Below are 14,638 nucleotides of genomic sequence, written 5' to 3' on the forward strand. Positions count from 1 at the left end.
TGTGAAATGCACAGAATTGACCATGAAGTGAAGGGAATTGACCGTGAAATGAATTGAATTTACTGTGAAGTGAAGGGGAATCACCGAAATTGACCATGAAATGAAGGGAATTGACTGTGATATGCACAGAATTGACCATGAAGTGAAGGGAATTGATCGTGAAATGAATTGAATTTACTGTGAAGTGAAGGGGAATCGCCGTGAAGTGAAGGGAATTGACTGTGAAATGAATTGAATTGACGGTCATTCCCTTCACTTCACGGTTAATTCCGTGCATTTCACGGTTGATTCCCTTCACTTCACGGTCATTTCCATTCATTTCACGGTCAATCTCGGCAATTCCCTTTCACTTCACGATCAATTCAATGTATTTCACGGTCAATTCCCTTCACTTCACAGTCAATTCCCTTCATTTCACGGTTAATTCCATGCATTTCACGGTCAATCCCAACGATTCCCCTTCTCTTCACGGTCAATTCCATGCATTTCATGGTTAATTCCCTTCACTTCACGGTCAATTCCGTGCATTTCACGGTCAATTCCAGGCATTTCACGATCAATCCCGACGATTCCTTTTCTCTTCACGGTCAATTCCATGCATTTCACGGTCAATTCCCTTTACTTCACGGTCAATTCTGTGCATTTCACGGTCAATTCCCTTCATTTCACGGTCAATTCCTTTCATTTCATGGTCAATTCCATGCATTTCACGGTCAATCCCGGCGATTCCCCTTCACTTCACGGTCAATTCAATGCATTTCATGGTCAATTCCCTTCACTTTACAGTCAATTTCAAGTATTTTACGGTCAATTTCGGCGATTCCTCTTTACTTCATGGTCAATTCAATGCATTTCACGGTCAATTTCCTTCACTTCACGGTCAATTCTATGCATTTCACGGTCAATTCCCTTCATTTCACGGTCAATTTCATGCATTTCACGGTCAATTCCTTCGACTCCCCTTTACTTCACGGTCAATTCCCTTCACTTCACGGTCAATTCTGTGCATTTCACGGTCAATTCCCTTCATTTCACGGTCAATTTCATGCATTTCACGGTCAATTCCGGCGATTCCCCTTCACTTCACGGTCAATTCAATTCATTTCACGGTCAATCCCCTTCACGTCACTGTCAATTCCATTCATTTCACAGTCAATCCTAGTGATTCCCATTCACTTCACGATCAATTCAATTCATTTCATGATTAATCCCCTTCACTTCATGGCCATTTCCATTCATTTCACGGTCAATCTCGGCGCTTCCCTTTCACTTCATGGTCATTTCAATGCATTTCACGGTCGATTCCCTTCACTTCATGGTCAGTTTCGTGCATTTCACGGTCGATTCCCTTCACTTCATGGTCATTTCCATTCATTTCACGGTCAATCCTGGTGATTGCCTTTCACTTCACTGTCAATTCCATGCATTTCACTGTCAATCACCGAAAATTGACCGTGAAATGCATTGAATTGACCGTGAAATGCATGGAATTGACTGTGAAGTGAAGGGAAATAATCGTGAAATGCACGGAATTGACTGTGAAGTGAAGGGAATTGATCGTGAAATGCATGGAATTGACTGTGAAGTGAAGGGAATTGATCGTGAAATGCATGGAATTGACTGTGAAGTGAAGGGAATTGACCTTGAAATGCATGGAATTGACCGTGAAGTGAAAGGGAATTCACCAGAATTCATCCCGAAATGTATGGAATTGATCTCGAAGTTAATGAAATTTACTGCGAACTAATTGAAAATGAACATGAAGTGAATGAAATTGACCGTGAACTGACTGAAACTGACAGTGAAGTGAATGAAATGAATTTTCGACCATCAACCCAATGGAATCTTGGAAAATAACTATGTTGGTTGGCTAAATTAGTTTCTCCTACCCCAAAATCATATGTGGTACGTTAAGTAACTCATTCTAGTTTAGGAGATATGCTTGTTAAATAAATAGACAAAGAAATGAATTAAAAGATAGAAATACACACACACACACACATTTACATAATTATGTATTAGAGAAAAATGTAAGGGGAAAAAGTTCTCCTCTTGTTAAAAAAAAAAGAAAAAAAAATTCTGCAAGACTAGGGCGGCACTACCGCCGTACCGGCAGTCTAGCTTTTTTTTTTTTTTTTCCTTCTGTGGAATCTTCGTTGCTTTTGTGGGTCCCATCATGAGGTCTGTGTTATATCCAAACTGTCCATCTATTTGGCGAGCTCATATTAAGACTTGAGATGAAAAATAAGACAGATCTAACTATCAAGTGGACCACATTGTAAAAGGCAGTAGGGAATTGAACATCTACCATTGAAACCCTATTAGGGGTTACAAAAGTTTTGGATCATTATGAAATTTGGTTTTCCTCTTCAACCGGGTCCTTGTGACCTTATGAATAGATTGGATGGAAAATAAATGTTATGGTGGGTCCTACAAAATTTTTAACGGTGAAAATCAATTTTCCTGTTGCTGTTTGTGGTGTGGTCCAGTTGATTTTTGGATATGATTTTTTTTTTTTTTTTTGGATAATGCTCCGAAATGATCTCGAAATATGGATGAACGTTGTGGATATAATAAATACATAACTGTGGGGCCCATGTAACGTTGATTTCTTTTTAACCGTTCGTACAACTCAGAGTTTGAGGAGTGTTAGCGCTTGTCTTCGAGCACCAGCTGATCGGAAACGGATTGGCTACGCCCCCGGACACCAGCCAATGGTTGGTGGTTGGTGCTATGTGGGCCCCACCATGATGTATGTGTTTCATCCATGCCATCCATCTATTTTTACAGATCATTTTACGGTATCAGTCAAAAAATGAGGTATATCCAAATCTCAATTGGACCACATTACAGGAAACAGTGTCGAATGAGGGTCAACCATTAAAAACATTTTGGGGGTCATAAAAGTTTCGGATCAAGCTGATCTTTGTTTTTCTCTTCATTTGGGCCTGTATAACCTAATCAATAGATTGGATGTCAAATAAACAGTATAGTAGGCCTTAGGATGATTTTAATGGTTGATATTCAATCACTATTGTTTTCATGTAGTGTGGTCCACCTGATATTTATATCCCTACCGTAATTTGGGATCAATCCATAAAATGATATGTAAAAATGGATGAACGGAATGGATGAAACACATATATCATGGTGGGGCCCACATAGCATCGACCACCAGCCCTGGGGCTGGTGGCAAGGGGAGTAGCCAATCCGTTCCCCAGCCGATCCGCTTGAAGGTAAAAAGCAGGGTGCATTTTCTACCTTTGGCAAGTCGTCCGTACAGCTGGGCCTTATTCTTGTGAGGTAAAAAGGAGTGGGCGTAGTGGGTAAATGGGCCATGAATGGGTCGTAAAGTGGTAAATTTCTCTTGGGTTGTTGCACAATCACATATGTTTTATTTAGGCCGTTGGCCTATTTTTCTACATCATTTTGAAACACAGGGCAAAAAATAAAATAGATTCAAATCCCTGCTTAAAAAACAATAGTGATTGACCACGTAAGGCTATAAGTTTTGCACAAGTTGATAATTGTTTTTTTCGTTTCATCCAAGCCTGTCTAACCTAATCAACAGGCCCGATGGCAAATAATTTTACAGTGGGCCGTTTTCAATGGTGGGAGTTTAGATATCACTTTTTCCTATAGTGTGGTCCACCTGATATTTGGATCCCAGTTTTTGGATGATGCCCTGAAATGAGATGGAAAAATGTACGGATGACACGGATAAAAAAATACACCCTGTTGGCCTTATGAAGCACGACCGGCCGTAGGAGCACCATACCTTGAAGGTCCGTTTCCGCTGTGAGTAGGGCTGTTCACGGCGGACGCGGATTGCGTACTACCACCGCCCGACCCTAGTCCGAATGGGCAGGTCTGTGGGTGGGCCCACCGTGATGTATCTGTACATCCAAGCCGTCAATCCCTTTTCTCAGATTATTTTAAGTATCAAAACAAAAATGAGACAGATCCAACGATCAAGTAGACCACACCGAATAATAAGCTTGGTTGCATTAAAATGCACAAAGCATTAAATGTCAGTTGCATTAAATGCAAGAGTAATCTGTGGTGTGGTCCATTTGATCGATGGATCTGCCTCATTTGTTTTGATGCATGAAAATAATCTGAGAAAAGGGATAGACTGCTTGGATGTACAGATACATCACGGTGGGCCCGCCCACAGACCTGTCCGTTCGGAGCTAGGGACGGGCGGGGTAGTACGCAATCCGCGTCCGTCACGGCCGGGCCTGAGGCAGGTCTCAGCCAGGATTTTAAACTGTTTTGGGCGGAGTCGTCGGGCCGTCTCTATTCAAAATACTGTTTTTCAGGCCCGAGCCAGGCATATTGACACCCTGTGAGAGGCGAGCGGATTGCGTCTGACTAGAGGTATACCTGTGCCCGGGGCTTTCTGGGCTCCAAGGAGATATCTGTGACAAATCCACTCCGTCCATGTGTTTTGAAAGGCCACGATAGGATAGGAATTGAAAAATAAAAAATATTATAAACTCAGGTAGAACACACCAAATGAAACTGTAGGAACTGAAAAATCCATCGTTAAAACCTTCCAGGAGCTGACCATGATATTTACGTGCCATCCAAACCGTTCATAGGATTATTACCAATCATATAAACTGTAGGCACAAATACCACCCTGATACAAAATTTCTTTCACCCCAGGCATTCAATCCCCACTGTTTCTAGTGGTATGGCCCACATGAGTTTTGGACTTCTGTCATATTATGGTGTTGAAAAACAGATGGACGGAGTGTATTTGTCACGGACATCTCTGTGGGCCCCACGCGGCACTGGGCACAGGAATATCGCTGTGCCCGGGTCGCAGGTAATCAGCTTCCGTCCGAGCGGCGGAGCATTTCTCATATTTAATTTTAATTAATTGTTAGACGGAAGCGTGATTTTGGTGAGGAGTTGGTCGTGCCTATTCGTTCGTTAAGCTCTCCCTTTCTTCTTCCCCCATTTCCCCATCCCTTCTCTCTCTCTCTCTCTCTCTCTCTCTCACATCCATCCTCGTCGGTTGTTATTGCCATTGCTGTTGGTGCTGCTGCTGTTGTTGTTAGGTTGTTGACTCAAGTTGAAGCAACCGTTTTCTTCAATTTCCCTAACAACAACAACACCTTGATGGCTTCTTCATCTTATCTTTGCTTGAGATTTCTCCCTCGTAATCAGCTCAAACCTACATGCTTGCCTCCGCTCTGAATTTTTTGTTGTCGTCGTCTGGTGGACAACGGTTGTCGTGACCTCAACATGTCCAGGAATTCGGATTATCAGCTGCCTCTGCCGTCAAAGAGAAAGGGCCGGGGCCTCTTCCCACCAGATGCCCTTCTTCTTTTCATCTGTTTCATTTTCAGCGTATTCCGGTCTTCCATGGCTCTAAGGCCTCTCAAAGAAAGGTCTACTGCTTCGTGGGGCGATGAGGTCTGCTTCTCTGTTCTGCCCTAATTTGATGCTTTCTCAATTCTCAGTATTTCTTTTTCGTGGGTTTTTTTAATACTAATTTCTCGGTCCTCGGTGAGCATGCTCTGGTGATTGAGGGTGTGTTTGGATGCACTAACAGAATGAATTGCAATTCTTAGTCTAATGGAGTTTAGATGACCAAATTGCAATTCAAGTGAAACATAGCTGCAATTTGAAGGCTACTTCCTGTTTGTGAATACTTGGAAATCTTAATATTGATGGCCCTTCATTCCTTTCCAATTAAATGAATGCCCACAATTTTATGCAGTCATGCATGAAAATGCAGTCTCTGTTTTTCCTTATAAGTCATAACTGGCCTCATGTTATTTGTGAAGTGCTACCAGTTATTTTACCTGAATTGTGTGTTAAGTATGCTGTTTTATGTCAGTGGTTGCTTCCTTTTTTGAATTCAGCTATATCACACGTCCTAAACTTCCCCTGCGTATCAATTTCAAATTTCTGCCATTAGCTGCAGAGGAGGAAAATGAGGATCGATATGAATGTTTTAACATATATTATTTTTTCTTTTTTTTGATCAGTTTTTACGTCATATCCTCATAGAAGGATTCTCAGTTCACAGTCCTTAGCACTTAGGATCACATATATTAGCTACACACTTAGAACTGAATATGTTAAAAACTATGTTCAATGTAGCCATTAGAAAATCATTTTTGTGCCTGAAGTTTAAATGACAATATTACATAATAATGCCTAGAAATATTCACTCACGTGCATGTACCGGCTTCTGTTTATTGGTACTGGTTCTTGCAGCGGCTATTTATTCGAAGAGATGAAAGCGAGTTGGGTCCCTATTCTGCTTGGAACATAACGGGTACCTATAGATTTGGTGAAGGTGAAGAAGGTGGCCATTCCTTGACTCAAAACAATCTTCCATGATACATGGTTTTGCATTTGTATGTTTTTACTCCATTTTCAATTGAAAATTTAAATTGCAAACATATTAATTATTAAATAATATCCAAATATTATAGTATGTACTTTTATGGTATGTTCTTACGCTAAGTTATTAGAGAATCAGTCCCATCCTTGGACACCTGGATATCAGAATTGAGGCATTTGTTGATTTCAGTTATCTACTTCTTCACAGTTGATATGAATGATGAGGAATTTTCTTACTCGTAAACAAAAGCTCATTTTGATACAATGTCTCTTCCATGTAGTTGTCAATGTCAACGTTACTTAAACCCATGCATTCATATATAAATTACAATATCAATATAATTTGAGATTAGATTTAAATTTTGTAATCCAAGGTGAGAGCTTAGGATTAGACCTAAAATCATTTCAATAGTTCAGTATAAATGTATGTTCTCATTTTCCTGTACCATGTACAATACCGGATTGACTTGGCAATCTTCGATGATCAACGTCAAACATTGTTCATGCAGATCAGCACCGTATGTGTGTCACCATCCAAACATTGTCCATATTAATCAACGATTAAAAATCGTTGGTTAGTCACTGAGACATGACTTGTGGTCCATCTGAGACTTGGAATTTCATCATTTTTAGGCAAAGCATATATTTTAGCGGGCTTATCACAACCATAGTGTCAAAAATTATATATCTCACTAATTGGAGATATTAAAGTTGATTTAGTAATTAAATTCAAACCCCCGTAAATATACCATGTATAGGTATTTTTGAATTAAAGTTGATTCACACTCCAGGGTGCCAAACACAACGAGAGGATTGCCAATCCAGGGGGTTTCCAATCCAGGGGGTTGCGAATCCAGGGGGTTCCAAATCCACGCTCCCAAACAAGCCCTAAGTAATTGAAAAAAAAAGGTTTGGGTTAACTTTGGAGTCAATAGAACTCTTACCATTAAGGGACGAATCAAAGCCAAAATGACTGACAAATTTGGAAACATCGATGTATTTCTGCTCGTCTCTTTTTCGGCTTCTATCCCAGTACACTACATTTTAGGCATTTTGGCTGGGATGTAATGGTATTAACAGCTACGCTCTTGGACTCTTGGAGAGAATCTCGACTCGAAACGAAGACGGGCTAAAACTCAAGGTAACAAAAAATCCATAAAAAGTTCAATTTTCAAATGTTAGCATGGATTGTAATGGAAATCCATGTCTATGCATGATTCTCACGTATTGACATGGATATGTGGTGAAAGAATTAACATTTAAGTGAAAAATGGGGGAAACTGGTAAAAAAATTCCTAATTGTTTCATTTTTATACTGGAAAATGTGTTCATAACTGTTAATTGATGTGGAAATTTTGTATATTGATGAGTGTTGGAAAATATATTGATTGGCTACATATTTTGTATATTTATTTTATATTGATTTCTCTAACAACACATGATTAGGTCCCTATAAAATAGAAGCTTATTATGTATAGTCATTTTTTACTATATTTTTATTCTCACATGTGTAAACAATTGCCTTTTAAAGTCCTTAAGTTTCACTAAAAAAATTCCACCCTTTTCCCAACGTTTCTCCAATGTTTTCCTTTGACAGCAATATCTTTCTGGGTATCAACGATACTTAGACATGTTTCCATGTTTCCATATCCTAGGTCACATGTAACGATACTGATACTTTGAACACTGAGTGGGATGAATGTTATATGTTACAGGAATTTCGGCACTATTTGGGGGCATTTGAGTGGCCCTTAAATTGGCGACATTATTAATCCAAGGATGTGTGTTATAACTTGCATGAATTGTTAACCAGTTTGGGATTAATCTAAGCCTCTTAGGTTAATAAAATCATTGGACAAGCTGAGACAATATTTTTACCAAAGAGTGGACTGTTACACCATCATAAACATGATCAAAACCACAAAGAATACGTATTTGGAATCCTTTAAATATTTATGATTTTTTTTTCCCCAAAATTTGTTGAGATTTTTTTGAGGAAAAAGGAATTTTTGACCATTATGGGGGCATAATGGTAATGGTGGGGACCGTTGCACCCTCCGTTACCATTATGACACACCTTAGTGCATGTAAAGAAGCTAGTATGGGAGAATAGGATTCTTCCTTGCACATGAAATATAGGAACATTGACAAATAAGAGTATGGAGTTAACAAATACAATGAAATGAAGGAGAGCTAACATAGCGTGTGTTCAGGATACTAAGTGGAAACGAGCCAAAACTAGAAAAATTGGTGGATATAAACATTACTATACAAAAAAGGATGATAACAGAAATGGGGTATGTCACATATGCAGGGTTCGAAGATAGAATCGAGATATGAATTTCTGGGAGGATATGGATGGATTGATGCAAGGAATTCCAAATGGAGAGAGGATATTTGCACTAGGAGATTTAAATGGTCATGTAGGGAAAGAAAGTAGAGGATATAAGAGCATACGTGGACTTGGAGTACATGGTTTTGGGAGAAAAAAATGAGATGAGGGATGCTATCCTTGATGGATGGATTGAATTAGGGAATTCCAAATGGAGGGAGGATATGAAAGTGTACGTGGAGTACATGGTTTTGGGAGAAAATTGAGATGGAGGATGCTATCCTTGATTTCAAGATTGCATACAATCTGGCTCTAGCAAACACATTAAAAAGAGAGATGAACATTTAATAACTTTCAAAAGTGGTTCACATAAAAGCTAAATAGATGTCTTTCTACTTAGGAAAATAGAACGATCAATATGTGAGTATTGTTAGGTTATATCATGGGAGAGTTTGATTGCACAACATAGGTTAAGGGTCATGGATGTTTACATTAAGAGATGGAAGAAAGGGTGTGAAATTAATAGGTGTCCAAAAACTAGGTGGTGGAATTTAAAAGGAGAGAAATTTTTTATCCAGGAATAAATTGATAGAAGAGGGAAAGTGGAATATCGAGGAAGAAGTAAATGTTATGTGGAATGAGATGGCAAAGTGCATTAGGAAAGTGGCAAAAGATGTTTTAGGAGTATTTGGAGGGAAAAGCCACTCATATAGGGAACCTTGGTGGTGGAATGATGATGTGTGTTCAAGTCCCTTGATGTGTACATTGCTATGCCATCCTCTAATGGCTCGAGCTTTTAGAGCAAGTGGTTGTTTGACAATGTGCAAAAAGCTATTTTTGAGAAACATTTATGTTTCAAAGCCTAGGAGGAAGTAGAAATGTTGAAAATTTAGAACAATATAGAAATGCAAACAAGATTGCTAAGAAAGTAGTAAGTGAGAGGTTCAAGTTAAGGATTATGTTGATCTTTACGATAGATTGAGGACAAGAGAAGGTGAGAAAGATGTCTTTGAACTTGCCAAAATGAAAGAGAGGAAGGGTTGGGACCTGGGTCATGTTAGATGTATTCAGAGTGATATCTAGAGGGTATTAGTAAAGGTAATGAGATCAATGAAGGGTGGAGAAGCTATCTTCAGAACTTATTAAATGACAACCACTCTAAGAGCACAGGGATAGATCGAACCATTTGAAACTCAAATGATAATGGAGACCATCGATACTTTTATAGGATTAGGATATTTGAAATGAGAGATACTTTGAAATGATGGAAATGGGAAAGGCCCTTGGACCAGATGGTACACCGATAGAGGTTTGGAAGTGCGTGGGAGATACTATGTTATTTTGGTTGACAAAGTTGTTCAACAAGATTCTAAGATTGAAGCAAATGCTGGATGAATGGAAGACAAGTATCTTGGTACCTATTCATAAGAATTTAGGAGACAAATAGTTGCACTAATGATTGTGGGATTAAACTTATGAGTCATACTATGAATCTTTTGAGAGAGTGATTGAGCAAAGACTAAGGCATGGGACTAATGTATCAGAAAATCAGTTTGGTTTCATGCTTGGGAGGTCCACCAACTTAGAGAGTTAATTTGGTGAGTGTTGGGAAAGAAAGGAGTTTCAAGAGGGATATATTGACGTGATTAAGGATATGTTTAAGGGAGTAGTAACAAATTTGAGGACCACTAGTGGAGAGATAAGTGAGTTCCCAATTACTGTAGGGTTGCACTATGGGTTGGCATTGAGCATTATCTTTTTGCATTGGTTATGGATGAGTTGATGGGGCATTTATAGGAAGAGATCTCATGGTGTGTTGTTTGCAGATGACATAGTTTTGATTGACAAGATGAGGGAGGGCGTAAACACAGAGCTAGATGCATTGAGTGTGCTTTAGAATCTAAAAGATTTAAAATCATTTGGACTAAAATAACATATAGAGTGCAGTTTTAGTAACAATAAGAGTGAAAATGAGGAATTATTTTCGATTGCTAGCTAAGAAGTTTCCCAAATGATCACTTTTGATACATTGGGTGAATAATTCATGAGAGTGGAGAGACTATTGCCCGTGGAATTCAAGTTGGGTGGAAGAAATGGAGACCGGCCTCTGGAGTTTTATGTGATTGTCGTGTACCACTCAAACTGAAAGGGAAATTTTATAGCATATCTATAAGACCAGCCATGCTTTATGGGACATAATGTTGGGCACTTAAGGAACAACATATTCATAAGATGAGTATTGCTGAAATTATGATGTTGAGATGGACGAGTGGCAAGACAAGAAATGATAGAATTAGAAATGAATGCATTGGAAGGAACTTAGAAGTAGCACCAATAGATAATAAGATGAGGGGAATTAGACTTAGATGGTTTGGTCATATACAACGGAGACCAAGAATCACGTCGGTTAGTACAGGTTGAAGCCTCTAAAAGGGCAAGGGGAAGGCCCAAAAGGATGTGGATGGAGATGGTAAGAAAAGACTTGATGACCTATGGTCTAATCGAAGGTATGGTCCTTGAAAGAGTAGAATGGCGGAACATGATTTGTGTAGCTGACCCAATTAATTGGGATAAGGCTTAGATGATCATGATTTAATTACTAATCTAGAATATTGTAGAATTGGAAAAGAGGTTGTCTTAAATAATACTCTCTTAAGGGTCAGTTTGGGCGGTGGGATTAGAAGGGATTAGGTGGGATGGGATTCAAAAAACATAATTATTACCCATGGCAGGGATTGTCCCTTGTTGCCATGGGATAAGATTAATGCCTTGCTTTGTTGATAATACAGTGGTACATTGCATGGATATACCCACCATGATTTGAAATTATTGAGAATAACATACGTGTTATATCTAAACTGTTCATTTGTTTTGTAACCTCATTTTATGGCATGGGCCTAAAAATGAGGTAGATCCAAAACTTATGTGGCCCCAAAGAAGTTTTCAACGGTAAGTATTCAATCCCCATTGCTTTCTATGGTGGGGTCCACTTGAGCATTAGATTTACCTGATTTTTTGACCCATGCTCTAAAATAATCTCGATAAATGGGTGGACGGTGTGGATACAGCCCACACATCATGGTGGGACCTACAACAACTTGCTAACATTGAGTGAAATTGGCACGGGACCCAATGCAATTCTATTTAATGTAATTCCAAGCTTTTCCATTCTTCCCAAACATGGAGTGGAATTGGCACAGGACCAGGTGAATCCCATCCCACCTAATCCCTTCTATCCCACTGCCCAAACTGACCCTAAAAGAATAAAGGGTGGTCCTCTCTTTATGAGCTCATAAAATGTGATATCTAATAATTCATGAAATATTCTTTTTCACACCATACTCATATTCTGCTATGGTCTCATCGCTGGTGCCACTCCCATTTGCTTCTGATAAGAGTACAAAACCGGTGAAGTGGGCAATTCTTCTTTATTCCATATTCTGCGAACTTTCTAAACTGAATTGTGTCCTTGATGCCAAAGTTGGTCTCAGACTTGTGCTCGAATGAACTTTAGCTCATTTGGACTGTGTTATGATCAAATTTTCTTTTCGTGGCCCAATAGAAACATGCCACCACAGGTTTCTTTTATTTCTATAAGTACTGTAGCATTTTTGTTCTTGAGCATATATGCTTTAGAGATGGCAAATGTAATTTATCCTTGACATAATTGATCATGGTTGTACCTTACTGGAATGGGTGCTTTTCTTTGGTTGTTCTATCATAATTTTTGAAAATCTGTCTGAGGCCTTTTAGATGAAAAAGTAGGAACTTCCCAATGCTTTGACGTTTATTCTCTGGTCTAGAATTTGAATCCATGTTTTTTGGATTATACTTACGGAAAAATGGGAGGTGCAGGAACATGGAGCTTCCTGGGAACCACCAATAACTCTTCTAGGTTTCCTGATTTTGGAAAATCGACCGGTAATTCTATCTTGGAGTTAGTGACTAGTCCGACAAAGATAACTGGTGTACATTATGTACAGGTAGGTAAGGAGGTTGCTTTTTATTTTCTGTTATAAATTTAATGCAAATATCAGCCATTTTGTCTGTCTTCTTTTATTCCATCTAGTAAAGATTTATCATACAAGTAGAGCAAGTAGTCTATACTGCTTATGATGTTAATTGGGTTTAAAACTGAGTTCTTCTTGCCAACCAAGAGGGGCTTTACATGTGACTTTGTTGTGGATTAGTGCACTAAGGTTGAGAATTAGTGTTTTCTTATGGTGTCATTAGTCTCATATGCTGCAGCAATGAAAATTGGACATTTTGTATTCAAACTAGAAAAGTCTGTCCTGTTACAGTTTATCTTTGAGAATTGTTATCAGCCATGTTGTCAAAATCATTATCATATCGCAAATCATTATAGCGCTTGAATCATATTGAATCACACATTGTATAATAAATTGCAAGTTTTTTTTTTTTCCTTAAAATATTGAAAAAATCTGGAAAACTATAAATAAATCAGAAAAATTAGGAACTCATCAATCATCTGTTTCCATCAAGGCGCACGAAGAAAAGTAAGACATGTCATGATAGTTAGCAATTGAGAACTTATACAAGGCATGCATAACGAGATAATATTAAAGGATTCTCATCTTTCCTTCATGTTTTGTGTTCAAGAACTTTACCTTCAAAAAAATGTGAGTCCTTAAATAACTTTACCTTTTTGTGAGTGGAAAAGTGGCATTCGATTCTATTGATCAAAGAAGAAGATATTGTGATGTCTTTGTTTTGAGTTTTTGAATATCAAAATCTCCAAATCTCGTTTTTCTCTCAAATGACAAAAAAATGTCAGATAATTGTCCTTCTTCTCTTTTCCAGATTTTGTCGACGAGCATGCTTTCAGATTTGGTAGATGGATCTTTTTGTTCATCGTTCCTGGTTGCTGTTATTTTAAAAGATTAAGATCTTTGTTCCTTTTCCACACGGTGTAATACAGGGGGCAATCATTTTTCATGACGTGTTCGACAATGAGCATGATCTGGGGGTTACACAGATCAGAGTGGAAGGTGTATATATATGGCCTTTTAGACAGCTTCGAATGGTAGCCAATAGGTAAGCTACTTGTATGTTGCTGATGTGAACTATTCATTTTGTTGGTTAATGAGTGATCTGGATTCAACAATGAAGGGCCGTGTTTCTTCTGTATTATTAAGTTGCTATGAATCACTTTTCCTTTTTATTGGTTTCTTTTTCTTAGTATCATGGAAATGCTGTGGTTGTATGAAGCCATAATTTGCCTTACTTTATTTGAGGTGCGTTAGATGTACTTAAATCCCAAATGCCATTAGATGTACTTAAATCCCAAATGCCATAGGGAGTGATTCATTGAACTCCTTGAAAAATGCTGTTGACATTACTAATAGCATCGTGTTCGGGATGCAGTTAGTCCATATGAAAAGTTTTATGGTACATGGTTGGAAATAGTTTTTCTGAGTCAAATGCCTAGTTTTCTAATATTTATTGTAGTGATACAATGGTTGCGTCATCAGAGAGTACTTATGACACTCAAACTGCTAAAACAAAAGTAAACTAGAAGTAGGACAAAAAAATTGTGTAACAGGTCAAACTCAATCATGGTTTAATTGGAAGATGGAAATGTTGAAGTAACTGATTTCGATAGTCACTAGCTAGCTTTAAAATCGCTTTTACGGTCCGCCATTCACTACTCTCCACACATAATGATAAAAGAGAGTCCCGTTCCACCACACTAGGTCCTGAGCAAAACAAGAGAGCTCTCATTCATTGTAAGAGAGTCACATGCTACTTTAATGTCCAATTCCTTTTAGCTCCCAGAAAAACCTACGTAAATCATGTTGGACCATACCACCGACATGCACTTCTCAAATTTTGCTTCACTTCAAAATAAAATGCTCTAATAAACATGAAGACTGGTATACACTGCAATAAAGTCGGCAATGAAATATATTTCTCAAGGAT

At 38.4% G+C, this 14,638-nt stretch overlaps 1 protein-coding gene across 1 annotated transcript in view; it reads left to right on the forward strand.

Annotated features, from left to right (window-relative positions):
* Window positions 1-4,887: 4,887 nt before the first annotated feature.
* The window catches only part of LOC131221213 (transmembrane E3 ubiquitin-protein ligase FLY2-like), a 39,722-nt gene continuing 29,971 nt past the window's right edge, over window positions 4,888-14,638 (forward strand). The window contains 4 exon segments of the mRNA XM_058216396.1: window positions 4,888-5,427; window positions 6,238-6,313; window positions 12,554-12,681; window positions 13,638-13,753. Of these exon segments, the coding sequence (XP_058072379.1) occupies window positions 5,257-5,427; window positions 6,238-6,313; window positions 12,554-12,681; window positions 13,638-13,753 (491 nt within the window). The 5' untranslated portion in view covers window positions 4,888-5,256.

Source organism: Magnolia sinica, chromosome 12, assembly GCF_029962835.1.
Source record: "Magnolia sinica isolate HGM2019 chromosome 12, MsV1, whole genome shotgun sequence".
Lineage (NCBI taxonomy): Eukaryota > Viridiplantae > Streptophyta > Magnoliopsida > Magnoliales > Magnoliaceae > Magnolia > Magnolia sinica.